Source organism: Rattus rattus, chromosome 1 (genome assembly GCF_011064425.1).
Source record: "Rattus rattus isolate New Zealand chromosome 1, Rrattus_CSIRO_v1, whole genome shotgun sequence".
Taxonomy (NCBI): Eukaryota; Metazoa; Chordata; class Mammalia; order Rodentia; family Muridae; genus Rattus; species Rattus rattus.
In genome coordinates this window covers 9,737,932-9,765,168 of record NC_046154.1, presented here as the reverse complement: position 1 = coordinate 9,765,168, position 27,237 = coordinate 9,737,932, and the positions used below count along the sequence as shown (strand labels likewise).

General features: G+C 49.2%; 1 protein-coding gene across 1 annotated transcript in view; it reads right to left on the bottom strand.

Moving 5' to 3' along the window:
• Positions 1-1,054: 1,054 nt before the first annotated feature.
• Per3 (period circadian regulator 3) overlaps positions 1,055-27,237 on the bottom strand; it is a 36,016-nt gene continuing 9,833 nt past the window's right edge. Inside the window, exons 7-21 of the mRNA XM_032894119.1 lie at positions 26,028-26,106; positions 23,443-23,549; positions 23,058-23,214; positions 19,463-19,568; positions 18,383-18,511; positions 17,594-17,723; positions 13,379-13,511; positions 12,641-12,756; positions 12,318-12,485; positions 8,487-8,711; positions 7,197-7,891; positions 5,808-5,910; positions 4,667-4,850; positions 3,876-4,026; positions 1,055-1,376 (exon numbers count right to left, since the gene is read on the bottom strand). Of these exons, the coding sequence (XP_032750010.1) occupies positions 1,293-1,376; positions 3,876-4,026; positions 4,667-4,850; positions 5,808-5,910; positions 7,197-7,891; positions 8,487-8,711; positions 12,318-12,485; positions 12,641-12,756; positions 13,379-13,511; positions 17,594-17,723; positions 18,383-18,511; positions 19,463-19,568; positions 23,058-23,214; positions 23,443-23,549; positions 26,028-26,106 (2,567 nt within the window). The 3' untranslated portion in view covers positions 1,055-1,292. The remainder of the gene's footprint in view (positions 1,377-3,875; positions 4,027-4,666; positions 4,851-5,807; positions 5,911-7,196; positions 7,892-8,486; positions 8,712-12,317; positions 12,486-12,640; positions 12,757-13,378; positions 13,512-17,593; positions 17,724-18,382; positions 18,512-19,462; positions 19,569-23,057; positions 23,215-23,442; positions 23,550-26,027; positions 26,107-27,237) is intronic.

Sequence of the window (27,237 nt, the reverse complement as noted above, 5' to 3'; positions counted from 1 at the left end):
GAAAAAGAAAGAAAGAAAAATAAGTTAGGCTGCAGGAAGTGAAGCAGGAAAAGGCCACTGTAAACCTCCTCTCTGCCAGTTCCTTCCTGACCTGCACGGGCGGATTCCATAGCCTTTCCGCATTCAAGAAGGAACCTTGGGCTTCTCTAAACTAGAGCACCGGACAGTGAGTGGACGAACTCGTAAACACTCACTTCTTAGACGAAAATGCTTGGAGAACACAGACTCATGGGACGCTGCTGTCAATGAGCTGGGGTCTCCGAGCTTCCCTAAGTGTAGTCTCTCACGCTGCAGACCCCAAACACTTATCCCCGTTCAAGGGCAAACAAAAGGCAGGGCCAATCAGACCGTTGGGTGGCATGGAGACCTCATTGTGTAATTCAGTGAAAAGGAAAAGTTAACTGTCTGTTTTGGTAAGCCTGGGTACACACACACCTCCAAGATAACATTAACGTAATATTTAAAACTTTTCACATTTATTTTATAACCAAAACAACTTTAAAAGCACTACTGTTTGAGTAAGAGGCTTTTTAACATGCAAGGCTTAACTTCAGTTGTCCAAAGAGTATGTGCTGTCTAGCAGACAGATCTTAAGGAAAGAGCTCCTATGAAAGGCAGCCGCCACAGGAAGTGCATGGACGAGAATGGGGTCAAACAACCGAAACTGTGATCCCCACAGTTCCTAGAGAACCATGCGCTCTGACGTTTTGTGGGAAAGCTGGAATGTCTTACAATCAGGAAGAGAAGCACCATGCTGTACAAAACCTAGATCAATATGGTAAGTTCACGGAAAACACCGTGAGAAACACACAACCCACAGATAGAAGTTCTTCAAGTATTCTAGTGGGAAAATGATTTTGTAACAACAGAACAGAACAAAGGAGACTAAGGCATGAGACTCACTCCAACAGTGACTTAACTCAGGGTACTTCTGAAATCACGCCGTCAGACGCAATCCAATGTCTTCAGGTGACAGCTGATCTACAGAAGGCTTCTGGTTGGCAGTTTTAATACCAGGAACAAGAACCTACACAAATCCTGCTTTGGGAAAACATCATCTGTTGGAAACCAAGAAGGGAGGACTGGGGATACAGGTCAGCAGTGGGGAGTGCCAGCCTGGCGGAGGCGAGGCCCTGGGTTTGATCCCCAGCGCCACCAAAACCAAAACCAAACCAGAACAAAGCCAGGGAAGATCTTAATGTTGATGACTGCCATTTCAGAGACTGTAATGAGGTGACACACGTCTCTGTGTTCCACATGACCTGGAGAGGGTGGGACATCTTCACAGCTGCTCAACTGGTGTCTTCTGCTGGACACTGTTCACAGGCCTCTGCAGTGTCACCAACTGAACCTCTGTTTTCACAGGCGACATAGCTCTCCAAAAGAGAACAAAGGCAAGCGTGTTATTTGATGTTAATGTCATCTAAAGAGTTTAAAAATAAGGAAAAGGCTGAATTAAGGGAAGATTTACTGGCTGGTTTCTGTAAACTTGACAGACATAAACCCAGACATGTTTGGGAAGAGTGAACCTCCATTGAGAGAATGCCTCCATCGGACTGGCCTGTGGACAAGTCTGTGATGCACTCTCATGATTAATGATGCATGTGGGAGGGCCCGGCTAACTGTGGGCTGTGTCACCCCAGGGAAGGTGCTCTTGGGTGCTTTAAGAAAGCAGACTGAGCAAGCTATGGGGAGCAAACCAGTAAGTCGCACCCCTCCATGGCCTCCACTTCAGTTCCTGCCCTGACTTACCCTGTGGAGTGAAACATTCCGAGTGTTTTTGGTGCTTCTATCACAAGGTTAGAAAGCTAAGACAAAGCAGAGAGAAGACATATACAAGCAAACAGAAGCATCGATGAAGTGAAAGACACCTACAAAGAAAACCTTCTAGCCCTGAGAAAGACAGAACTGAGATAAAGCTCCCTGGAGGAATAAAGGCAAGTCTGGGGAGAACGTAGAACTGAAACTTTGAAGACTAGATAACGGTAGATAACAGATGCCATCATTATCATCATCATCATCATCACCACCACCATCACCACCACCATCACTACCACCATCACCACCACCATCATCACCACCACCACACCACCACCACCATCACCACCATCACCACCATCATCACCACGACCATCACCACAACAACCATCACTACCACCATCACCACCACCATCATCACCACCACCATTACCACCACGACCCTCACCACCACCACCAGCATCATCACCACCACCATCACCACCACCACTATCATCATTGGGAGGAAAAGACCCACAGGGTGAGCAGTGCTTGAAGCTTCTCTGGTCTAAGTGCACTGACAGCCATTAGAGGGACCAGAGAGAGGGAAAGAAAGGAAAAGGATGTATGTGAGAACAAAACGACTGAAAAATCTCCCAAATGTAATGAAGATATGAACACAGCATCCAAGATGGGATCAGCTCAGACCACACACCCAGACACATCATAAGCAGTCAAACCAAGGCAGGAGAGGACACACCACACATGAGATTCTTAGAGGATCGTCTGCAGATGTCTCAGCAGAAACATGGAGGCCAGAAGACAGAATGCTGACACAGTCAAGTGCTTAAAGAAAAAAACTTCCACCAAGAATCCTTTATCTGGGAAAACTTAAACAGTAAGGAAGGAGTTGGAGAATCCATGAAATCAGAGGCTGGGGAGGGGGCATGATGTCACTCTCTGCAGTGTTAGACGTGCTGAAGGGCGTGTACTGGAGAAGGCTGGGTGGTTAGATCCCCAGCAGACACATCAGCTCACAGCCACGCCTCTGGAGGATCTGGTGCCCTCTTCTGGCCTCTGTGGGTACCACACATGCGTGCAGGTATGCAGACATGCTCAGTGCTACACACAAAGCAGCACAAGTGGGAGGAACTGATGAAGGGACACTACAGACTGGGTCGGAGGGATGGTAACTCAAGGCTGTACGCCGTTACAGCCCTAGCTTGCCGGTCCATGGTCTGACTGAGGACACTAACACATCAAAATGACTTGGGCTTCCGTGTCAGGGTTCTCAGTGTACCAACAAGCTGAAGGAAATGGATAAAGAGCTCTGTGGGGTGAGAAAGCTTCCTTCAGTGTGGGCCTTTCTTATACTTTGAAATGAAACTTTTAAAGAGGGATGCATATTTGAACCATGTATCTCTGTCCGTCCCCTCAGCTGGTCATAATCTAGGGTGGTCTTTATCACCCTAGCATTCCAACTGGTGGGAGAGAACTATCTCATCATGGCTGCAGACTGATGCTTCACACACATAAGGGAAGAACTGTGGCTACTCACAAGAGACCTTTAAGATCGGGACTGCTAACACTCCCTGACAGGAAGTGGGTAGGGAGTCACTAGACCGTCACTGCAGACCCTCGCTGTAGACCGTCACTGCAGACCCCAGCCTCTTCCCTACGCTGACCTCCCAGTTCTGTATGATTTCACCTCAGGTGTCCTGTGTTCTCAGGAGGCGATGAGAGTCTATAGAGTGCAGAAGGGACTGAAGGGGGTGGAGGGCTCCATCTGTGGAGCTACCACTCATGCTGGGGCGAGATGGTTTCAGTGATATGGCTGTCTTGGGATCGCCCATGCTCTGTAACATAAGCTCCATGAACTCACTGGGTCGCCAAGTCTGCCTTTACTTTAACTGTATTTGGTCTGGGGCTGGGCCTTACCTGGGATGGACAGACATTAGTGTATGCTTCTCCTAGGAAACTTCACAGTGTTAAAAAGACCTGTATTCAAAACCCAGCACATACTGTACAAGTTACATAGCATGTGACACTTTGTATTTAAAGCACACAGGCGATGGTTTAGATGGAGGACACCCGTTACCTGACACAGAACAGCCCTGACGTGAGGGATGCATGCTTACTTGGAGCTGTCTGTCCTCAGGGGCAGGGTGGCTGTGGATCCAGGACCGCACCTTGGCCAGCTCCTCCTTCTGCGCAGGAGAGAACTGGGGCTGCTGCTGCTCCATGCTGTGAAGCTTTTCCAGGTCTTCCCTCAGCACCGTGTCTCTACCCCTAAGACCGAGAAGGCCTCTGAGCGCCGCGCTTCCCTCCCAGTGCCGACGCACTTCATCTGTCTGCCATGGCAAACCTTTGCTTCTTGGTGGAAAACTGTGATGCTTAAATGAAGCGCATCAAGAAATGCATTCCCCTAGCTCTCCTCTGCCAGGGCGAAAGCAAACATCTTGAGCGTGTGCATCCTGGAAGGACAGCCCGCACGCTCGTGTCTGGTTTGTATAGGTCTGCACACGTGTGGCTGCCATTTTTCCTTCAAGGATCATTTGTTGTTTGAATTTAAATGAACAAATTTGTAAACACATTTTCTATGATGGTATCTAAAACATTTAAAAGTCATTTTATGTAGAAAAGCCACATTAGAAACCAAAAGAAGAGCCGGTGTGATGGCCTGAAAGAGCTGGTCGCTTCTGGGCAAACCCTCGGTCCTTAGGTACACGTCACAGCTTGGAAGGAGCTTCCCCTCTCACCAAGCCTGGGTCTGACCTCTGGGACACGCAGGCTAGACAGTGAGAACAGGCGTGCACACGAGTGCCGTGGCACACTCACACGTGAACGAGATAAACGGTAACATGGAAACTTTAGAAATAAAGAGAGAGAGCGTCCAAACACTAAGCGGGTTTGCGGAGTGCTTTCGTACCTCTCCGGCACCTGGTATGTCATGAGAACACACTCTGGCGTCCGCTCTATCATTCTCCAGATAGATTCTTCAGCCGCCCCGGAAAAGGTTCTGTCTCTCTGTCTGTCCTGTGACCTCTGTCCGTTTTCAGAGACTTCAGAAGTGTAGTCACTGCCACTGCCGTGTACACTGCTGGCACTGCTCCCTGCCAAGATCAACAGAATGGAGAAGACCCGTCAGAAGTTCATTTGTCAGAGACATCCTGTTCCGACTTTGGCACCCAGCTGCCCATCGCAGCAGTGGCAGTTCCGTAGGGTGTTAACCAGAGACTCACCAAATGACCTTACAATTTCAAATGGCTCATAGCCTTACTGATCATAGGCCCAGAGCAGAGGCAGCCCAGTAACTATCTACATGATGCGATCCCAGTAACCATCCATCCATACAGTGTGATCCTCTTGAGCAACAGAAAGGAAGGCTGCCAACCCATCTAATGAGGGTCAACCATAACAGCATTGCTGAGAGACTCTTAAAGCAAGAAGCTCTCACCCTGCATTGCAGGAACCCAAGTGGTAGAAAGTGCACCGGTGTGTCAGGACGGACGCAGTCACTGTCGGTCTGACTATGAAACACCCTCATAGGCACACGTTTAACACTTGGTCCCCTGTTGGTGGCAGTGTTCTGGGAAGTGGTAGACCCTTTGGGGCAGGATGCTGGGGAGGTGGGTTACTGGGGGATAGGAATTTGAAGGTTATAGCATGGCCCCACTTCAGGTCTGAGCTGTTTCCTGTCAGCTATGCCGAGGTCCTTCTACCTCAGACAGAGATGGTCTAACCTCCACCCCTTCCCTGCCGCAGTACACTGTACCCACAGATCCATGAGCCCAAGCAAGTACTTTCTCCTGTAAGCTGCTTCAGTGGGATATTATCTCAGCAGTGAGGAAAGTAACTCACATAGACTGAAGACCATTACAGAACTCTCTAGAGAAGAATACTCTAAGTGCTTGTAACAGTTACACAAATATAAACCTGCCCGAAAGGAGGCCTACAAAAGGAGGAGGGGGGTGTCCAAAAATTCCTTTCTGTGCCCATGTCCAAGCTACAAGGCCTTGGATGGAGTGATCTGGTGACAGTGTGAGAGGCTGTTTTTCCTGGCCACCTACCTGAGGCAGCTGCGGATGGAGACTCTTGCTGTACTGATGCTGTGGCCAGCTCACCCGTGGCACAGGGACGGCTCCTACTGCCACTGTTACCTGTAACACAGAGCTGGAGGGGAGGACACAGGGCTACTGAGTGCTGCCTAGCGAGCGGGCCGCTCTTCAGCCGCACATGTCGAGTAGGAGGGATTCGCATGTGAGAAGGGAAGACTCGGGGCTGGCGTCGAGAACCTGGTCAAGGTTTCTTTGGAATTACTGTGTCCTGAACCCTGGCTACATGCCAGGCTCTGCACAAGTGTGGGCTTCCAGACATCTCTGCCATTTTGCAAGCACACGTGGACCCTTTACATGTTCTAAGCTATGCTCTAAATCCTTCGGTCCTCAGCAGAGGCTGTGAGGCGGGTATCTTCCCAGCTTTCATGTAAAGACACACAAGCCAAGCTGAATGCACCACTGAGGCTAGCCCATCTCACTAGTGGCAGAGCTCCCACCACGTGAACCAAAGTCATTATATGTACTTTAAGACGTATATTATTAGGTCAGCAAGACCGAGTGAAGGTGCCTGTTTCAAGCCTGATGACCCGAGTCTGATCCTCGAAACCCACATTGTAAGGAGGGAACCAATCCCTCAGAGTTGTTCTTCGACCTCTGCATGGCTACTGTGGCACCTGAGTACCCACCCGACAGTAAGTAAAATGTACGTGAACTGAAACTATTCACTATGCCTCTATGCATGGGTGTACGAGTGTTTGCAGGCACCTGAAGAGGCCAGAGAAGAACTTGAGGTCCTTCGGAGCTGGAGTTACGGGGGTTTCCGGGACAGCCGATGCCATGCTGGGGTCTCCTCTGGCCCTCCTGACTGACTGCACAGTGAGCACTGTAACAACGGAACTGTTTATCCAGCTCCTGAGCTGCTGCTGTCTTATTTCCAAGCTCCCCAAGCTTTGTTCACTCAGGCTATCAAAAGCAGGGACTGGGGAGATGGCTCATCGGTTAGGAGCCCTTGATGTGCCTCCAGGGGCCCTGGGCCTGGTCCCTGTCACCCACACTCAGCAGCTTATGACTGTCTGAGACTCAGTTCCAGGGGATCCAGCTACCTCTGCTGGTACACCTCCAGAGCATACCACATGCTTGCTGGCCAAACACCACTACACAGAAAATAAAACACTTTGATTCCACACTAAATGCAGCAATGCCAGACTCAGGGCTACACAGGGAAATCCTGCCTCAAACACACACACACACACACACACACACACACACACACTAGCGTAGTCCTAGGCACAGCCGTGTGATGTGGCTGGTCGCCCACTATGGCTAGGCTGTGGGTGCTGAGCCCTGGCCTGGTAAGAGACCCAGGCTTCTCAGGCCCTCGGTGCTGACGGTTGCACTCACTTGCTTAGCGTCTGGGCAGGCGCCTCCTCTCACTGCATCTGCACACTCTGATGGTGCAGGCATTTCCTCCTGGAGTAAATTTAACTGCAACGGTGAACTGCTCCGTGAGCTAATAAATGGATGCTCTTCTTCGCTGTGTGACTCCCAGTTCTCCTCCACTCTCCTTGGGCTGTGGTCTGAAGGGGTTGGTTCCAGGTCTGAAGCCATTGCTTGTACTAAGGGTGCCATTTGAGAAGGACCTGTGGCCCCCAGGAATGGATATGGAGAGAATGATGCCGGCCACAGAGGAAAGAGAGGGCTGTTGTGCAGGAGGACGGTCATGAAAGTACCCATGTAAGCAGAAGGGAACGTGGAAACAGGCTGGGGACCAGCAGACAGAGGTGGACATTCGGCTGCAGCTCCCCAGGCTGCGGAGTCCCCTACTCCCTGAGAGGCCATGTCTTGAAGGGGAAAAGAGGAGAGGAGATATGGGGTCTGGCTGGGAACCACCAGGGCTGAGGGGAGAGCTAGGCCTGCAGCACAGGGAGAGGTAACGGAAGCGCTCCAGTGCTGCACATCTGGAAGGAGTCCTCTGACATGGGGACAGAGGTGGGCACTGGAGCTGCTGCTGTCCACAGGCGTCGGCAGCTTCTTCCGTTTGTGCTTCCGTCTCTCACTTCCAGCACATCTGCTGTGCTTAGGGGTGGACCCTGCTGCTGATAAAGATGGAGGCATGTTAGAGAAAACGTAAAATCACGGAGAAAGGCGCTGCAGTGTTTCCTCACGAAGCAAGCACCTGCCAATACTCTTACAGATACAAAAGGCTGTTCTAAATCAACAAAGATTCTAGGTAAAAATTAGTGCTCTAAAGTCAACCAGATCCAGCACCTTAACTGGTTTCTTCTTATTCTTATTAGGGCTCCTTCATAAACTGTGGAGTAAGTGCAATCACCTGTTGTCACCCTTCTTCTGGGTTCAGCTGGCCCTGCACAGCCACAGGGGCCTGAGCTGCCCACCAGGCCAACTACAGACTGAAAATACTCAGAAAAAACAAACACTAGTCCTTCAAAGGCAATGGGGAGTGTGCTGAGTGTTAGATAAGAGACGAGGATGAGGACACGGCCGTCTGAGTAGGTCATGCACAAATATTCTACCCTTTACATGAAGGCCTTGAGTGTCCATGGATTTGCGCGTCAGTGTGCCAGGCAGTTCTTCCTGGAAGCATCTCCCACGGACACGGAAGGACAGTCCCGTCTGTGCGTGAGTCATGGTAACGTAAGGATGTAAGGGGCGTACACTGAATGTAGCTACCTCCGACGCAGGCGTACTTGGCATGGTTCCTGCCTTCTTGCTGAAGATAACAACCGTAGGGCGAGGTCAGGATCTTCTCCCGGAACCTGTCAACATAGTTCTGCTCTTCCTTCTGCGTGTGCGCGGAGAGGACGGCCGCTGTGAGCCCCACGGGCTTGAATCCTTCTGGAGTCACGTGAGCCTTCGTTCTCGGGGCCCAGGGCTCACACGCTCCGGCAACACTTTCTGCTGGGATCACAGAAAACAGAATTAATTGTAACTAGTAGCAACGGTTTGTTTTTATTTTGTAACTGCCCTTCAATACGTTTCCACAAACATAATTGTTGGAATATAAAAACTTATCAGTACAGCACAAAAATTCTTTTCATCTTTCTTTACATATATATTACTTTATGATTGAATATACAGATATTATTTAGGTCTTGACTTACAAACATTTTCCATGTTTTTACATTCCCTTTGTTTGTTTGCTTTTGGTCATAATTATTAATTTAGAAACAGAGCTTGGAGTTTCCCAACTAGCTCACTGTCTTGAGTTTGTCAGTCTCTGGAGCACTGGATTACAAGTGCGTGCGTGCGATCACCTCTAGCCTTTGAATTTCTTTCCATTTGTTCTTTTGGAGACACTGTCACTCTATGTGGCCCTGACTGTCCTGAACTTGCTAAGCAGACCAGGCTGTTCTTGACTTTGCAGAGATCTGCCTGCCTCTGCTTCCTGCGCACTGGGATTAACGGCGTGCACCACTGTCCTTGGCTCGGTTGATTTTGTAAAAACATACTCCAGTGGTTCAAACACCAGCTTTAAAAGTCAATTGAGAACATTCTTCCTGTGCCTTCCATGGTCTACCCAGCTTCTTTTCATTCTCCCCACAGAAAACCATTCTTTCCTGCCCTGCAGGCCCTGGACGCACAGACAGACAAGGGAGCACGAGTGCAGAGGCTCGTCGGCTGCCATCCACCCTGTCCTTGAAAAGCACACACGGATGCTGGCTCAGCTCCACTTCCTACTCCTCAGGGAGTTGGACAGTGCACAGCACCTCATCCTCTACACGGATGCACAGGGCATCCGCTTTATTCACACGTGCAGCCGCACGCACTGTGTGCGGATCCTGCGCTGTTTCTAGAGTTACTGCTTTCACGAGAGAGACCACGATGGGTGCTGTGCTGGGTTACCTAATGCCCTTCCCACCTCTCAAAGCTGTGCAATAGTCAGGGAGCCTGGCTAGGCCTGGGCCCGTGCCACCTCCAGACACCGGCTCTGACTTGGTTTGAGTGGACTTAAGAGCCGCAGTCAGCAGAGCATAAGGGAGCGGACTGACTGACTTTCTTGCCTCAGACAATGAACATAATGGACACAGTTATGAAATAAAAGGTTTCAGGGCCCTGGGCCTCAGTACCTAATCAACTCCCTCAGAGGCGAGGCGAGCGCGTCCAGGACAGTGGCAGAGAAGACAGACAGGTGAGGGAGAGGCCTCCAGAGAGACAGACAGCCCCCCGCTGCCCCTGACACTCAGGGGAGGGTCTGCCTTGAGTTCTCGGATGGGAAGCACCCAGGACAGAGGGAAGGACAGCTCAGGACTAAGGAGTGGTGCTTCCTTCATTGGTCAGAATAGAAAACCTCATCTCTCGCAGGCAGGATGGCTCAGCAGGTAAAGGTGCCTGTCATGCAAGTCTGGTGACTTGAATTTGATCTCAGGAATCCATGTAACAGGAAAGACCTGACCCCAAAAATTTGTCCTCTGATCTCTATACATGTGTCCTCTCTCTCTCTCTCTCTCTCTCTCTCTCTCTCTCTCTCTCTCTCTCTCTCTCTCACACACACACACACACACACACACACACACACACACACACGAACAATGCAGAAGCATACACACATGCTATATACACATTGAGAGAAAAAAGCAAGCGTTGGCGGGCGTTCCTGTGGTTGAGGCAGGGATTCCAGTAGCAATCATGTGGTTGCTATGGCCTGGCTGAGTTAATCTCTGTGTCTTGCACTGCATCTTAATTAGTTCCTGGTCCTACAACGGAAACTGCTGAGGACCTGCTTACCACTCACAGGCAACCCAGCGGGCGAGTGAGGGAAAGTTGCTTCTTGAGTTGAGGCCTTGGCTGTCCCTGTACGTAATGAAGGGGGCAGGGCTGCCCTGTGGTCATCTCTGTGAGCTGGGAGTTCCTCCCAGGGTAAGGGTGGGAAGGTGGGTAGTAAGCTTTCCCGAGAGCAAAGACTCGTGAAGACTGAACAGTCCAGCTGGCCAGATCAGTCTTCGCTGACAGGACTCCTCCCAGTAGCCCTCTGAGATGCAGGGCATGGAGACAGCTGTGAGAGCGGAGTGTGCTCTCATTGGTTAAAACCGTTTTATTAGAACTGAGCGAGGCTTCAGGACAGGAGCAAATCCACGCTGTTTGGGCACTGGGGGTGTGTGAGTGGGTGGGGCATCTTGTTGGGGAGGTGTCTGATTGGGCACTGTGGTGTGTGAGAGTGGGTGGGGCATCTTGTTGGGGAGGTGTCTGATTGGGCACTGGGGTGTGTGTGAGTGGGTGGGGCATCTCGTTGGGGAGGTGTTTGATTGGGCACTGGGGTGTGTGTGAATGGGTGGGGCATCTTGTTGGGGAGGAGTCTGATTGGGCACTGTGGTGTGTGAGAGTGGGTGGGGCATCTTGTTGGGGAGGTGTCTGATTGGGCACTGTGGTGTGTGAGAGTGGGTGGGGCATCTTGTTGGGGAGGTGTCTGATTGGGCACTGGGGTGTGTGTGAGTGGGTGGGGCATCTCATTGGGGAGGTGTTTGATTGGGCACTGGGGTGTGTGTGAATGGGTGGGGCATCTCGCTGGGGAGGAGTCTGTGGTTATAAGTATAATTCATCACAGTGAAGGGGCAAGGCAGCTGGTCTGCACCCTCAAATCATAAGCCAAAAACACCCCATGCCCCTCAGGTTGTGGTAGTTGGGAATTCTGTCACTGCAATGAGAAAAGGAGCCAGCACAGTTCGCAGAGTGAAGAACAGAGCTCCCACAGCGACTACTCGAGTCAACCCCCATTATTGGATACGCCAGCGAAGAGGACCAAAGTAGGTCAGGGACATTCCCGACTCCCAACTTCAGAGATGTGTCACCATCTCACCTACCAGGTCCCCGTGAAAACCCAGAGTCAAAGAGCACGAGGCAGTGGAAAAGTCCGACGGTCAAGGTCAGGGTGACTTACTGAGTAAGAATGCTGTGAAGGACGGGTGTGCTGCCGAGAAAGTCAACACGAAAATGAGAACACGCGTGTGACCCCTCAAGTTGCCAGTACACATCCAACACGTGAGAGGCACCTTTCTAAAACATCAGTGAATGGGGCTGCGAGGACCGCAGAGGTTGAGACACTCGCTGCTGTGGCAGAGGACCCAGGTTTGGTTCCCGGCACCCACAGGGAGGCTCACACCTACTCTAGTTCCAGGGGATGTGGCACCCTCTTCTGGCCTCTGTGGCCAACGGGCACACATGATGCACATACACACATGCAGGCAAAGCATCCATACACATAAACACAATCCCCAAACAACAAACAGACACACCAACAGCCACACGCAACCTGATGCGGTTCCCAGGGAAGCGCAGTCATAACAGAGGCCCTCAGCACTCCTGTCCCCAGCAGCTCTAAGAGCTCCACATGATCAACTGATCTATTAACGAATAACATGCTCAATACAGACATGCTGACGGCCTGTAGCACATACAGACATGGTGGCATTTCTTAATTAGCTTAACTGAAAGACAGGGAAAGTGGTTACGACGCAGACACTGTAGTAATGGTTTCTTTCCTCCTCAAGAGGCAGAGAGCGGTACCTGACTGTAGGGGCAGGACGTGGTCCGTGGTGCTGCTGCAGCTGCACTGGCTTACGCCAGACGCCACGCTCAGTGCGGCGGTGGACAGGGTCCGTGCAACACCTCCCTCGGCGTCTGCGGATGGCCCGGTTGTTTCCTGTTCTGGAATGTCCAGGAGCCGTTCGGTGTCTGGTGACAGAGGTGACAAATTGATGGTGAAGAACACTAAGCAGAAGCTTACGGAGTCAGTGACTGACCATTTAAGTCATTAGCCACCGAAGGGAAGACACCAGGACTCATGATTCCAATGGCATCATCCACCCCAGAGCACTCACTCCCGCTACCTCGCAGGCTGCCGTCTGCCTCTGGGTTTGGCTTGGCTTCCTCTGAGGATGAAGACGTGTTTGTGCAGGAGATGCACTTTCTTTTCAAGGCTGGGAAACTGTAGCTTGTCAGGTACCTACAACGACAGAAGAGGGCTGAGTCTTCTTATTGGCTGCACCAGGCCATGCCCACTTCTGTGCTTTGCTTGTGCCACTGAGGCATGGGGGACTTGGGCCTTTCTTCGTGGATGAGGTCAGTCCTCAACATCCCAGCCTGGGTTACTGGCTTAGAGGATCTATTCCACGACGTTCTTTAACTGGTCTTCACATCTCACACCGTTTAACTCTGACCAGCATAGGTGTGCACTGTCCACAGCGCTCTCCCACAAGAGACACAGCATCATATTTTCTTTTCTTTTTTCTTTTTTTTCCGGAGCTGGGGACCGAACCCAGGGCCTTGCGCTTGCTAGGCAAGCACTCTACCACTGAGCTAAAACCCCAACCCCCAGCATCATATTTTCTGTGTCCTCCATTACGGTCATCAAACTGTGAACTGTGTAACAGGCTAACACAGAGGACTCAGTACCACTGTCCCCAGCAGCTCTAAGAGCTCCACATGCAGCAACCGATCACATGGATATGTGTCTGCGTTTCACAGTATGAAACCAACACAGACGTCTCTGAGAGGGCTCTGTGGCTCCACACTGACTCCCTAGGCTTCTGCCCAAGGGTGACATCGCTGAGACTTGCACTTCTCACCTGATGACACTGTCGATGCAGTTCATCTGCTGATAGGACGAGCTGTGCTGCTCTGGCCGCAGATCGCCTCCAGAGCCGGTATCTGTGCTTTTATTTTTCAGTGTCTGAGAGGAAGAAAAGTCCTTCTGCTCATCTGAAAGAAAATGGAAGGAGATGCAATTAAAGTCTAGCATGCAGTGAGAAAATATTCGGCAAATTGTAGTAGGCTCATAACACACATTTATACAGTACCACGCAGTCTATTTGATATCATTAAACATGAGCTCAGATCTAAATGACCAACACAGAAATATCAGTAAAGTGAGTAAGGCAGGAAAGCAAGCTGCACACAATGACTACGCTGATATTTGTAAAATTGAGTGAAGCATGTATCTCGGGCAAGGATTACCAGGGCGACTCTCGGATGAGCGGTTGGTGGGGGACGCCCAATGTCAGGCTAATACTACTTGTTACAACTGGTTAGACACCTAAATGCCACGAGTCCCTCCCCTTGTGCACCACCTGTCTACTGGACCTGAACGTCTGCAGAGTTGGTCAGTGGGCCCGGAGACCGGAATATCTGGTATCACACATATCTCATGTGTTGCAGGGTGCAGCACACAGCATCACCCGTGCCAAGCCTCGATGGTGACTGATGGCTGTGATCCTGCTGTCCCACATGCTGGCCACCACAACCAAGGGATGATAAAATGATGCTATACCTATTTGACTTTGGACTTATCAAGTGTGGCTGGTGGCAGGGGCATAGAGAGAGGGGAAAGCCTCCAGGCTTGAGCGCTGGAGAACCTGAAGCTCCTGTAGAGAAGACAGAGCCCAGGAAAGGAGACAGGGAACCTGGCAGCCCAGAAGCTGGGCTCTGGCTAGCAAGAACGGCACGGTTCCAGGGGAGTGAGTGTTTCTGTCACATGACTGACAGACTTGTGGCCTCAGCTGCTTCTGTTCTTAGTGACAGGCACTTCTAGCTGGCCTGGAGAGCCTATCTTAACATGACTTCAGATAGCCTCCTTTCAACTCTACAGGAATGGGAGGAGCGTTTGTTCCCCATACCCCTCCAAGGAACTTCCACTAACTCCACAATGATGTGGTGAACCATAAAATTCACAGTGGAGGACGGCTTTTCACTGAAATGAATACTTTTCTTGCATTTTTACTGTGTTATCACTAACCGTAGCTTTTATTTCAGGATCCTGCCCAGGAGTTCAGTGAATCTGGTGGTCCGATCTTCACTCCGCTGTAACCTGGTCCCTGCCTTGACTCATTCTTCCAGTCATTGCTCAGTATAGACACAGGTCACTTAATTTGTTGGGTTATAAACCAACACTGTCATGGTGAGTTTTGTTACTCAAATTGTCCTAGCCTGAGCTACTTGTAGCTCTTTCGAGCCACCCTGTGCCCTTCTGATGTCTGTCTGTCTGTCTCTCGACTATCTTTACTCTCTGGCCCTAGTTCCTTCTCTTCAAAAACACAGACCCAGCAACCAAGATCTTGGTGTTAGGCGTGTGTCTATGCTTTTAAGTTTTCTCAGTGGTCAGAAATGACTATACAGGTCTGTTTGCTAACCCTTGTCCATCTGTCCATCCACCTATCCAGCTGAATGACTCAGTTCCTCCACATGCTTCTACCCTAGTCCAGGACAATCTAGTCGAGACTTCCTCCTGATTACTTAAAACTTCTACAGTGGTGGGAAGCCTTGTTAGCTTACTAGAGCGTCTGCAGTTTGTTCAGCCGTGACGTACACACAAAGTGACTTGAGAGTTCCGCAGCCTGGGTATGGCTTTTGGGCACTTCAGTATTCTCTACTTGGCATCTAGCTGAAATATGGTTTTCTTCTCTGAAGCTACGTAAGTAAGCTCACCTCCCTGGGCATGGCTCTGCTGTTCCTGCTTGGCAGATTTATCTGCATGTGGCCTGGGGTTCTGTCTATGCTCTGAGATGGGATTAATGTTCATGGCTCTTGGCAAATGCAAGTGCTCTCCCAGCTACCCCTTCGTAGGCAGCTCCTCCCCGCTTTCAACCTCAGTGTGTGTTGCCATCACGGGTGGCTGGGTTTGCTTCCTGTGCGTTCAGTGGATGACGTTTCAGTTTTCTGGAGAGAAGGACTGAGCGCAGAGGACTGAGCGCAGAGCCTTTACCTCCTCGGTCGGGCTTTACCGCCAGCACCGTGGTTTCCCTTACCCAAAGTCACATGGTCACTTGTCAAGTGGAAACGGTTAAGCAGATGTACTGTTCCTGTCAAACTGCACTACTGTAAGTAGTGAGACGCAACCTCTCTGTTCCGCTCCGTCCCACACAGGACGTACGGCATCTCTCTGTCCAGGGTATCCACACTCATGTGCGCGTAAGTGTGCATGCACACACACATATTAAAATAGTTAAAAAAATAAATTCCTTGGCATTTCTGGTAGAAAAGTGTGCTGTCAAATTCTCAGTTGATTGAGAAATCTGGTTCTGAAGGCTTTCCCACCAGGTGCAGAACTCTGACCATCTTTCCTCGGAAGGTGCCGTTTCCTGTCTTCTTGTGCGTGGTTGCTGGCGATGCACTGTTCCATCTTACCTGTGCCCGCCTGTCCTGCTGCCTTCGGTCATGCAGACCGATGTTCTTTGAATATGAATAAGATCTTGACTTTCTGTCTTCAAACACTTCTCCTAGGATCCCGGTCAATCCCGTGTTAGATGGTTTGATATGACCCCTGGACTGGCACTGTCTGTTTCCGCCTGAGTGATCTCAGTGGGATCTGAAGCAATCCATCTGGGAGCTTACTGAGTCTTCCTTCTGGGGTGTCGGTGGCAACCATTTCTCATTCTGATCTGCTGACCCCATCTGATCCGACGTACACAGTAACGTTAGTCTCTTAGACTGAGGTGGACGCTTGTGAATCACTGAGAATTCAGTGAGGACACACAGTATCTCTGGCCTGCCAGCAGGCCCTTCTGCTCGGCTCCTCCTCAGAGCTGGCCTCAGAGCTGGCCCCGAGATGTGCCATTCCTACTTACTTTACCTGTCGGGCACTTCTGCTGCTGTGTTTTGAGTCTTCTTTGAGTGCCCACTTTGTCTCTTGTCCTTCCATAAAGTATGAACCTGTGCAGAACAGCGGGGACTGAAGAGCCATTTCCCTGCCAAGACTGGGTTTGGACTGACACAGGTGTGCAGTCTGTGGATATGGTTTCATGGATGCTTCAGCTCCCAGATTCCTCTAGCCAAATTCTGTGCTTTAAGTGGTGGCTGTTTTGAGAGTCGTTTGAGTGTCTGCTCCACTCTCATTATCCCTGTGCATTTACCTGAGCCAGGATTTGTCTCTTGCAAGGTGTCTGGCTCAGTAAGCAGTGCGCGGCAGCCCAGGGTTGCCTAAGCCCGAGTCTTTCCTTGGAGTCTAGCCGTGCTTTCTGCTGCTGCAGGACTCCAACTGGGTGGAGAAGGCTGTGGATTTGCTGTGGGCTGATGCTCTTTATTTATTCCTGAGCAGAAAATGGAAGCACTCTTGTATCCCTTTGTGAAGGGGGTCAGTGACCTTACAGAACCACAGCAGGTGGATGCGGTGACATGCATTTAGTCCTAGCATGTCGGAAGCTGTTACAGAAGGATCATTTTACCTCAGGAGTTTGAGATAACCGAGTGACACCGCAAGGCTCCATCTCAAAAACACGTGCTAAGGGAGGGAACCAGCTTAGTTCTTTTTGCTGTCTGTCCTTCTGTCATACCAGGAGAGCTTTGTGGGGGATTCAAGCTCATTCTTGGAAGCAGAGTCGGTTCTCACTGACTACTGTCCTTTTCCAACCTTGACTCTAGACATCGCCCTTTCTGTATTATGAGAATAAACACCTTCTTTTTTTTTTTTTTTGAAAAAAATTATAGGGAAGACAGGGTCTCATTTAGGAGCCCTGGCTGTCCTGGAATTCACTAGGAAGACCAGGTTAGCCTGTGCCTCCTGATTGCAGGGGGTTAGTACACCTGGAAATCTCAGAAAGGAAACAAACTAAGAATCTGATGTTGTCAAAATAGTTTCTTCTTTATTCAAGTGTACCGAGCTAAACCATTTAGCTTGCCAGTGTTACTCTGCAGCGGCCATCTTGCTGTTATCAAGACTGCTACTGTTTCTTGTGTAATCAGCAAGCTGGAAAGAGCTCAGGCCTCAGTCTGTCTGCTCAGCTTGCAAACGTATTGCTCTCTGTGAAGAGATAGGTAGGAGAGTGGCCGGGGCCACTCTGACGACTCACCACTACCCTGCGGTTCCGCGCACGTCTCCATCACTGGCTTCACCGACGATCTGGCCATCGACTCGATGTAGAGCTGTTGGCCCACATTCTTAATTTTGTTTACACTGGCATAGACCTGCTGCAGGGTCATCTTGGGGGAAAGAATGATAATGTAAGGGTTAACAATGTAGACGTGTGTGTGTGTGTGTGTGTGTGTGTGTGTGTGTGTGCGTGCAAACAATCCATGCCAAACCCTGGGTTCCCTGAGACATGACTAAAAGCACTCCTCACTTCAATTCTAATTCTTCCTGTGCCGTGATACACTGATGCCAATCAAACTGTACTTCCATCTATCTGTCCGTGGTACACCCGCCACTCTCAGAAAAGCAACAATGATTCTAAGAGTCACCCTGCAAAGGTGATTTCTCTCTATCTTTTTTTTTTTTTTTTTTTTTGGTTTTTTTTTTCGGTGCTGGGGACCGAACCCAGGGCCTTGTGTTTCCTAGGCAAGCGCTCTACCGCTGAGCTAAATCCCCAACCCCTCTCTCTCTCTTTTAAAGACAGGGTTCTTACCATGGAGCCCAGCTGGTCTCAGACTCTTATAATCCTCTGACTGCTGAAATTTTAAGTGTGTGACCAAGCCTAGGTCAGACTTTCTTTTTAGATGTTTATCTATATCCATTCAAACTATTTTCTGAAGTAAAATGAAATTTGTAAATGACAAACAAATCCTAAGGTGTCACCAGGCGCAGGGCCGCCACTGGCACGGTACAGAGAACGGCACCTCACAAGGCTCCCACTGCCACGCACCTGCTCCTGCTGGGCTTCCTCTGCACAGTGTCCGCTTGACTCACTGGAAGAGGTGACGCTGATGTGCTGCTCCTGCGAGCCACTGCTGCCCAGGCTCCCGTAGCCACTGGAAGCACTGGCATGAACCGGCTAGGAGGAAGGGACCAGTTCAGTTACTGCTCTGCACGTGGTGACGACATTCACCTCAGTTTCTAGTCTACGATCATCACAAAGCTAAGAGCTCCCTCAACGCTACAGCGGGTGTAGGGAGCTGATGCTGCTAGCCGGCTGCTGGTGTAAGACATTTCCCAGTGCTTCCCTGTTCTCGGGGCAGAGCCTAACTTTTTAGTTTCGGTGGGAATTACAGCAACAGGTTCTTTTAGATGCCATAATACAGCACTTTAGTAACTTTTCTAAAATCATAAATAATTTAATGAAATAAAATAAACTTTAGTTCTTTAAGACTAGACAGAACACTTGATATAAAAAGATGGCTTTTATAAAACCTCAGACACTTCATAAACCCTAGAGACTTTCTGAAAGGCACTTTGGAAGACGGCTGGCCTCACGCGCTGTGGACGGTCAGCTTGTTTTACCTACACAGCCCCTCATTGGCTGTTCTCTTCAACAGGTCACTTTCCCACTTCCCTTACAATGCCAAGAGATACTGAGACCAAGCATAACACTCTTCTAACTGTAAAACCTAAATCATCTAAATAAATAAATAAATAAATAAATAAATAAATAAATAAATAAATAAGAACACTGAAGCCCAAACTCAGGAGCTGAGTACGCTGTTGGCATCTGAAACAGGAAAAGGCTTCTCTCATCCAGAGAGCACAGGTCTCTCCTGCAGTGCAGCTCGGTTTGCTGTGTCAAATCCAGCACAGCCCAAATGTTCTGCACACCTCACCCAGAGTAAGGGAAAACCCAAGCGGGACTTAATCCACAGAAGGAGGAAGAAAGCACTAACGTCTGGGAGGTGGAGGAAGAGACTCCTCACTCCTCACAGTGCACGCTCGCAGAGTGACATCACCAAGACTGAGCCAACATAAAGCACAACTTTGGGAATGTTGTCTTTTTAAACACTTCTCGCTTTACCTGCAAGAGAAGTCTGTGAATTTGTTCTTGTAATTCTGTTATGTCTTCGTCGTGACTGGTTGCCTTTTTTATTCTGGTGGCAAAAACATCTTCATTTAACGGGCTCCTATAAAACACCAGGGGAGGCCACACATTAGGAACTGGGTTCACTTGAAACAGAGACGAGAACACTTGCTGGGACTGCTTAAGGAATTAGTTATTAGTCTCGATGAAAGAACTCCTTGACTCTAAATACAGAAGATATGGAGTTAAAAAGATATAACAGGGGGTTGGGGATTTAGCTCAGTGGTAGAGCGCTTGCTTAGCAAGCGCAAGGCCCTGGGTTCGGTCCGGAAAAAAAAAAGAAAAAAGAAAAAAAAAAGATATAACAGCCCCTAACCCACATGGTGCCGGGGATAGGACACAGGGTCTTGAACATGCTAGGAAAACACTCCACGACTAAACTACATCCCCAGCCCTTGGTTTTGTGAGACAAAGTGTTGCTTTGTTTTGTAGCCCAGGCTAGCCTCCTAGCTCTGCCTCCTGCTTGATCACATGCACCTGGCACAGCTTTCATTTCCCCACAGCACTGATCTTACGAACCAGTTCAGAACTACGTACCTATTGTCTAGTTAGCTACTTCTTCTGCCCTCAAGAGCTTCAGTAAGGACTGGTTTCAAAGTCTGACTGAGTAAACCTCTGCAGGGATTTTAAGACTCTGAAGCTACCGGGCAGTTACAGCTGGGCTGGAGACGCTCAGTGGTTAGTGCGTGCTGTCCTTCCAGAGGACCTGAGTCTGATTCCCGCCACCCATGTCAGGTGGCTCAGAACCATGTACATCACCTGCTCCTAGGGATCTGATGCCTCTGGCCTCTGAGGGTGCCTCACACAACCACGTGCAGATGTACACAGCTACACAGGATTTAAAAATTCGTAAGAATAAAACTTAAAGCTTAATGGGCATGGTCGCATGTCTTTAATTCCATTATTCAGGAGGCAGAGCAGGAGATCTCTGTGAGCATGAGGCCAGCTTAGCCTACGCAGGGAGCTCTAGGATAGCCAGGGCTACCCAGGGAGATCCTGGTTCAAAAAAAAAAAATCAAAAATAAGTAAATAAAGGTTAAAGCTGCTAATCACTGGTGCTACCTGATGAAGACGACTCTACGGCACCTGAGGTGGTGAAAAGGAGACTTCCCAACGCTACTTTACCTGTCATTCGCTTCAGAGGATTTAAAATGCTCAGAGGTGGCTCAGCGCGCAGCACTGTTTGTTGTGCAAACCTGATAACCAGGATTTGATCCCAGAGCCCTAGTGGGAGGATGTTCCACCCAAGGTGTCCTCTGACCTCCACATGTGAATGCTATGTTACACGTTTGGTTGTTCCCCTTACACAATACCTCACTCAATAAATGAAAAAAACAAGGGCTGGAGAGATGGCTCAGGGGTTAAGAGCACTGACTGCTCTTCCAGAGGTCCTGAGTTCGATTCCCAGCAACCACATGGTGGCTCACAACCATATGTAATGGGATCTGATGCCCTCTTCTGGTGTGTCTGAAGACAGGTACACTGTACTTATATATATTAAGTAAGTAGATCTTTAAAAACAAAGAAAGAAAAGAACATCTTTAAGAAGCCTTAAAACAGTAGTTCTCAACCAGAGGGTTGTGACCCCATTGGCAAACCTCTATTGCCAAAAATATTCATATTACGATTCATAATAGTATCAAAATTACAGTTATGAAGTAGCAATGAAAATAACTATGGTTCGGGTTGCCACGACAGGAGGCAGTGTACTAAAGAGATTAGAGAGGTTGACAGCCACCGCCCTAACTTGTGTAGCCATTGTTCCAACTGCTTTACAGTATTATCCATCCAATGGGATTATCCCTCCACGGGACCTTTCCCAGGTCCCCTGGTTATTAAGGGGAGAGGAAGGGACCAGTCTGGGCACCAATGAAGAATACTGAGACAGACACATCACCTCATAAAGTCTTATGATGTAGGCATTGTCCCTGGCACTCGGTGTGAGGCTGGGTGTGTGGTCCAGGACACTGTCCCTGGCACTCGGTGTGAGGCTGGGTGGTGAGGTCCAGGACACTGTCCCTGACACTCGGTGTGAGGCTGGGTGGTGAGGTCCAGGACACTGTCCCTGACACTCGGTGTGAGGCTGGGTGGTGAGGTCCAGGGCACTGTCCCTGGCACTCGGTGTGAGGCTGGGTGGTGTGGTCCAGGACACTGTCCCTGACACTCGGTGTGAGGCTGGGTGGTGTGGTCCAGGACACTGTCCCTGGCACTCGGTGTGAGGCTGGGTGGTGAGGTCCAGGACATTGTCCCTGTCCCTGGCCCTCGGTGTGAGGCTGGGCGGTGTGGTCCAACGGGAGTCTGTTTGCCCAGCCCCAGGCTGGGTGGAGGAAGGAGCCAAGAAACAGCAAAGCCAGTGGTCCAAGAGATGGCTCCACGGTTAAGAGCACTTTCTACCCTTGAAGAGGATCCGGGTTTGGTTCCCAGCACTCACACAGCTGCTTACCAGAGCTGTAGCCCCAGCTCCAGGGGACCCAGTGCCCCCTTCTGGCCTCCAGTGCCCCAGGTACACAGTCATCATACATACACGTAAGCATAACACATATATAAAATTCACGTGAATATTAATTTAGGTTTTTTTCTTACGCTATGGTGTTCTGCCTGGTGTGTATCTGGGCACCACCCACACGCGGGGCACCTGCACAGGCCAGAAAAGGGCGATGGATCCCCTAGATCTGGAGTAGATCTGCTCAGATCTCCAGTGCAGCCACAGTGATCTAAAAGCTGAAACCCTGCCCCAAGACTGCAATTACTGTCAGAAGACCGCAGAGTGCTGGCAGTGCCATGAAGGGAGCTAGAGAAGTCCTGAACTTTTATACCTGCAGGCTGCTGTCTGCGCACAGGGGAAGGCAGGTGAAAGGTAAGGCGAGAGCCTGTGATGGGGCCGTGGAAAAGGAAGGTGGGAGGAGGATTTTCGAGACAGGGACATAGAGACAGAAAGAGAAAGGAAGGAAGGAAGGAAGGAAGGAAGGAAGGAAGGAAGGAAGGAAGGAAGGAGGACGAGAAAGACGATCCAGATTGTGTATGGCTTTAAATAGTCACAGGGAGCTATGAATGTCTTATAAGGGACAGATAATTACAGGACAATTTGTCTTATCTAGGTGGGCGGTTTATATCAGTATCAGTTGGCTCTGAGTTCATTGTGTGGACGTTCTGTGGGGTGAGAATTTAGATATAAATCTGACGATAAATTACAAGCCTCTAGAGTTTTGATTTTACCAGGTTACACGGATTTGTGATAGCTAACCACAGGGGCGGGTGGCTGGGAATGTGAGCAGGATCCACCACAGGAGAATGGCAGGTCGGGCAGCTCCCACAGGGAGACCCTAGTGGCAGGGAAACCTTGGTACTAGAAATTAGCCGGCGCCAGTGTGGGTGCCTTTGTATCTGTGTGTGTGTGTGTGTGTGTGTGTGTGTGTGTGTGTGTGTGTTTATATTTATTTCATGTAACACACCCAATCATGTCAATCTTCCCATGACAAGCAACACCTGCCCTACTCACCCCTGTACCCAGAGCAGCAACTGATGAACTTACGTTCGGACTTTATGTCGACCAATGATGAAGGAGACCTTCCGGCTCCAGGGGTTCACAAAGCTGGACCAGCTGGAATCCAGAATGACATAATCTCCATTCTGCGTGCAGAATCTTATGGGTGAGTGTTCAAATGGAGGGTGGCCCACGTACTTTAAAACTATACAAAGCAACAGGATTAAAACCAAACTCAACACAGACAGGATTTTAAGTGTCCCCACATGCTATCTGCTTGGGATTTTCTTTAGCAGTTTAAAACAGGAAAACAATGATTTTAGCAGTTTCAACGCATTTCTGATTTGGGTGAAGGCTAAACTCTAAGCAGAAATGAACTGAAAAGTTACAACCAATCAGTGGCAGATAACATCCATACAGGAGCGGGCCCCACCTTTTTGGTGTACGGCAACCATCAGAGGCCGATCTTCTGGGTGCAAGTACGTTAAGATCGACGTTCCAATCAGATCCTGAGGTAGGAAACCCAGCAAAGGCACTGCTCTGGGGCACAGGCACACACACAGGAAGCGTGTTATATGGGGCAGGTAATTAAGCAGTTTTTACATACTTAGAAACACACACCCTGGCTGGCCACATAGCTCAGTGGTAGACTATGCTTAGCATATGTAAGGATTCTGTCTCCCGCTCTGCAAAACAAAACATCACCATCAAACCCTAGCCTCTCTGCCAGCTCTACACAGGAAGAACACTAGTGAAAAGATGCCCCTTAATGCATCCAATGAGGCAAAGCCCTAAGTGCCTGTTTATGGGGAACAAACACGAGCTATGTCCATGGCCTTCGGCCACATTGTACCAAAAGCACCTCGTACACTAAAACAGGCTTGCAGGCTCACTGTGAACTCAGGAGTCAGAAACTCCAGATCACCCGCAGATACTCTAGCACGTGTGCTCTTCACCATGTTGTCATATGGTAATGCAGAAGGTGTTAGTGAGGAAGGGGTTGTTGTATGAATGTGTGCATGTGTATGAGTTTATGCAGCACTGGTGGGCCTTGAATACCCCCAAGAGTTAGTACACAGAAAGCCTGGTCCCCGGCCCATGACAATCCTAGGAGGTGGCGAGACCTTCAGGAGGCAAAGCCCGGTGGGAAGAAGTTAGGTCACTGGGATAACCCCTTGGGCCCTGTCTGAGTTGACATTAGCTGTCAACTTCATCACCTGAAGAAAGTTTCAACTGTGTTAATGTCACCATCGCATTACTCTGTGGACATGTCAGAGACCCAGTCCACAGTGGGCAGTGTCACTTTCTGGACACCCCAGGCTGTGTAAGAAGGCTAGCAAAAAGGCAGCGGGCAAGTCATGGAGTGAGCCAGCCCTCCTCCATGGTTCCTACAGTTAGGCTGACTTCCCGCTGCTTCCTGGTTCCATGAAGTACATTTCCTTCACTGTCTGTGTGGGGAGCCATGCCACCACCACTGTGATGTCCTATCCCACCAGAGGCCTTAAAGCAATGAGCCAGCCACGTGATTGTGGACTGACTGGGTAGCGAATAAACCTTTCCTTCCTCCTGACAAGTTGGCCATTCTAGTGCTTTATGACAGTAACAAAGGCTGATGAACAAAAACGTCATAAACGTCATCAATAATCGGATACATTGTAATGTCAAAAGTGGTACACAGTATCAAAAGGAGTCACAAAAGTGTGCTCAGGGTCAGGAAGCTTTGTAAGGGTGACTTAGACAAACCAGGATCCATTAACAGTGTCTGGGTTCCCTTTACACTAATGCATGGCTCAGTTCGATTTCTCAGATTTTCCAATTTCAAGACTAGAATTCTAAAATAAATTTGTGTGTGTGTGTGTGTGTGTATGTGTGTGTGTGTGTGTGTGTGTGTGTGTGTGTCTCATACACTAATGTGATAGGAATGTTTGATTTATCCAGACAAAAATACTGAAGAACAAGAGCTGGAGAATGGCTTGGCAGTCGAGAGTGCTCCAGCTCTCCCAGGGGACCTGAGGTGGGTTTGCAGAACCCATGTGGTGGCTCACGACCGTCATCTGAGGCTCTCTTCTGGCCTCTTTAGAGGTTCTCCATATGTGGCACAGATATACGATACGCTCTGACAAAGCAGCCAGACACATAAATATTTTTTTTCTAAAAAATACTGAAAAACAGCAATACGTACCATCTGTTCTATGTTTAAAAAATAACAAAAATCATTTTAAAATTGCCCTAAAAAAGAAAGGTAACATAAGTTCAAAATGGAGAAAAATTCTTTAAACAAAGCTAGCCTTTTTTTTCTAAACTTATGTTCTCTTTTTTTCCTTTTCCAACTAATTACAATAGTTAGCATGAATTGATTTAAACAACATTTGTCACATGGAAACACCACTAAAGTAAATGCTAAGAGATTTGAGTCTTAGCCAGGCATAGTGGTGCATGCCTTTAGTCCCAGCCCTATGGAGGCGGAGGCAGGCAGATCTCTGAGTTGGAGGCCAGGCAGGGCTACACAGAGAAACCATCTCAATAACCCCTCCCTCCCCCCAAAAAGACTGAGTCCTGGTCCTAAGTTGAATATGGTCAGATGTTTTTGGTGAACTGGCCCTTGGTTTATGTAAAACAAGAACAATGACTCTCCTGCCACCTGTGGTTCATGTAAGATAGCATGTAAATCGCTTTTACAAATACAATATGCAAGGTGTTTGCACTAAAATTCAGCCAACTGGGGCAGTGAGAGGACTTAACAGGTAAAAGTACTTGCCACCAAGCCTGCTGGATCTGAGACCCAAGGCCAGAAAGGTGACCCTTGACCTCCAGATGCGCATGGCAAACACACACATAAACAAACAAACGTTAACTTGAAAATAGATTTACTTAAGAGGGCTCAATTTAAGCTGGACTGTGACCAGCAGGAACAGGCTGTCACAGGATACACGACAGCACGCAAAGCACACCTCGGACCTCTAGTACCTTGGTTCGTCTTCAGAAACAAATTTCTTTTAGACTCGAAAAAGTGTTTACCTTTCATCTACTTCAAGAAACACACATCCCGGCGTGTGTGTTGTGGTAAAAACTCTTTTATCTACAGGGATTCGAGGAGCTATTGAAAAAGGAAAAAAGATTGATTAAGGGTCAAACGGCCAAATAGTCATCTACCCCACCAGCTACTTAACATACAAGGAGAAAAAACCTGCATGAGATGGCAGAAATCCAAGTCAGAGGTCTGACAGGTCTGGAGTCCATGCAACAGCACGACAAACCGTTTCATCCCTAACTTGATTTAAATGAGGTCAGTATACGGTGACCGCATCATGGTTAATTCTAATTACATCATGGTTAAATCTAATTACAGAAAGTGTTGCGTCCTAAGCAGCCAGCACCTTCATCCTAAATGCTAACAGCTAGAGCTGGAGGGAGGGAAACACTGACCGCGCGGTGGTGGTGAGCACTCCAAATGGTGCAGAGGCAATTCGTTATGTAATAAAACCGGTGCCACCACGTCAGGTGAGCTCTGCTCTAACCCTGCACGGGAAATGCAGGCAACAATCCGAGAGCGTGGCTTACCTAGGTTACTTGAGCGTGACTTCAGCTGCGAGACACCTTAAGTGAATGCGTCAAAGCCCTGCTTGGAGGTACTCAGGGTCACGGGGCACGCACGCTTTTCAGCTGTCTGCGGCTACCTTGCTTCCTCCCAGGTCGGTTACAGTAGTGCTGGGGTTTCTCTTATCGTTTAACATACCACAATTCTGAGACCCGTAAATACAGTTCCTCATGCTGTGCTGACCCCAACCATAGAGTTACTTTTACTGCTACTTCATGACTGATTTTGCTACTGTTGTGAACAGTACGTGAGTATCTGATATGCAGGAAGTCTGATAAGCAACCCCTGAACTCGCAGCTAAACCTCAGAGGGGTCACAGCCCACAGGTTGAGAACCATGGTTTGGCATGTGGCTTCGGGGTTCTTTCTTCTCCGTAAAAGTATTGTTATGTGCATAGGAGCTACCCTAGACTAGAGTTACAGACTGATGTGAGCTACCATGTGGGTGCTGAGAACCAAACCCACGTCCACTGGAAGTGGTCGGAGTTCTTAACTGCTGAGCTATTTAGCTCCTTGTCCTTTTTTTTTTTTTTAAAAATGGAATGAATTTTTTTTTTGATCATTGTGCCCCTGAACTAACTTTCACCATGGCCCTGTTTCTCCTGTGACTTTTGAACAAGGTGCTAATTTG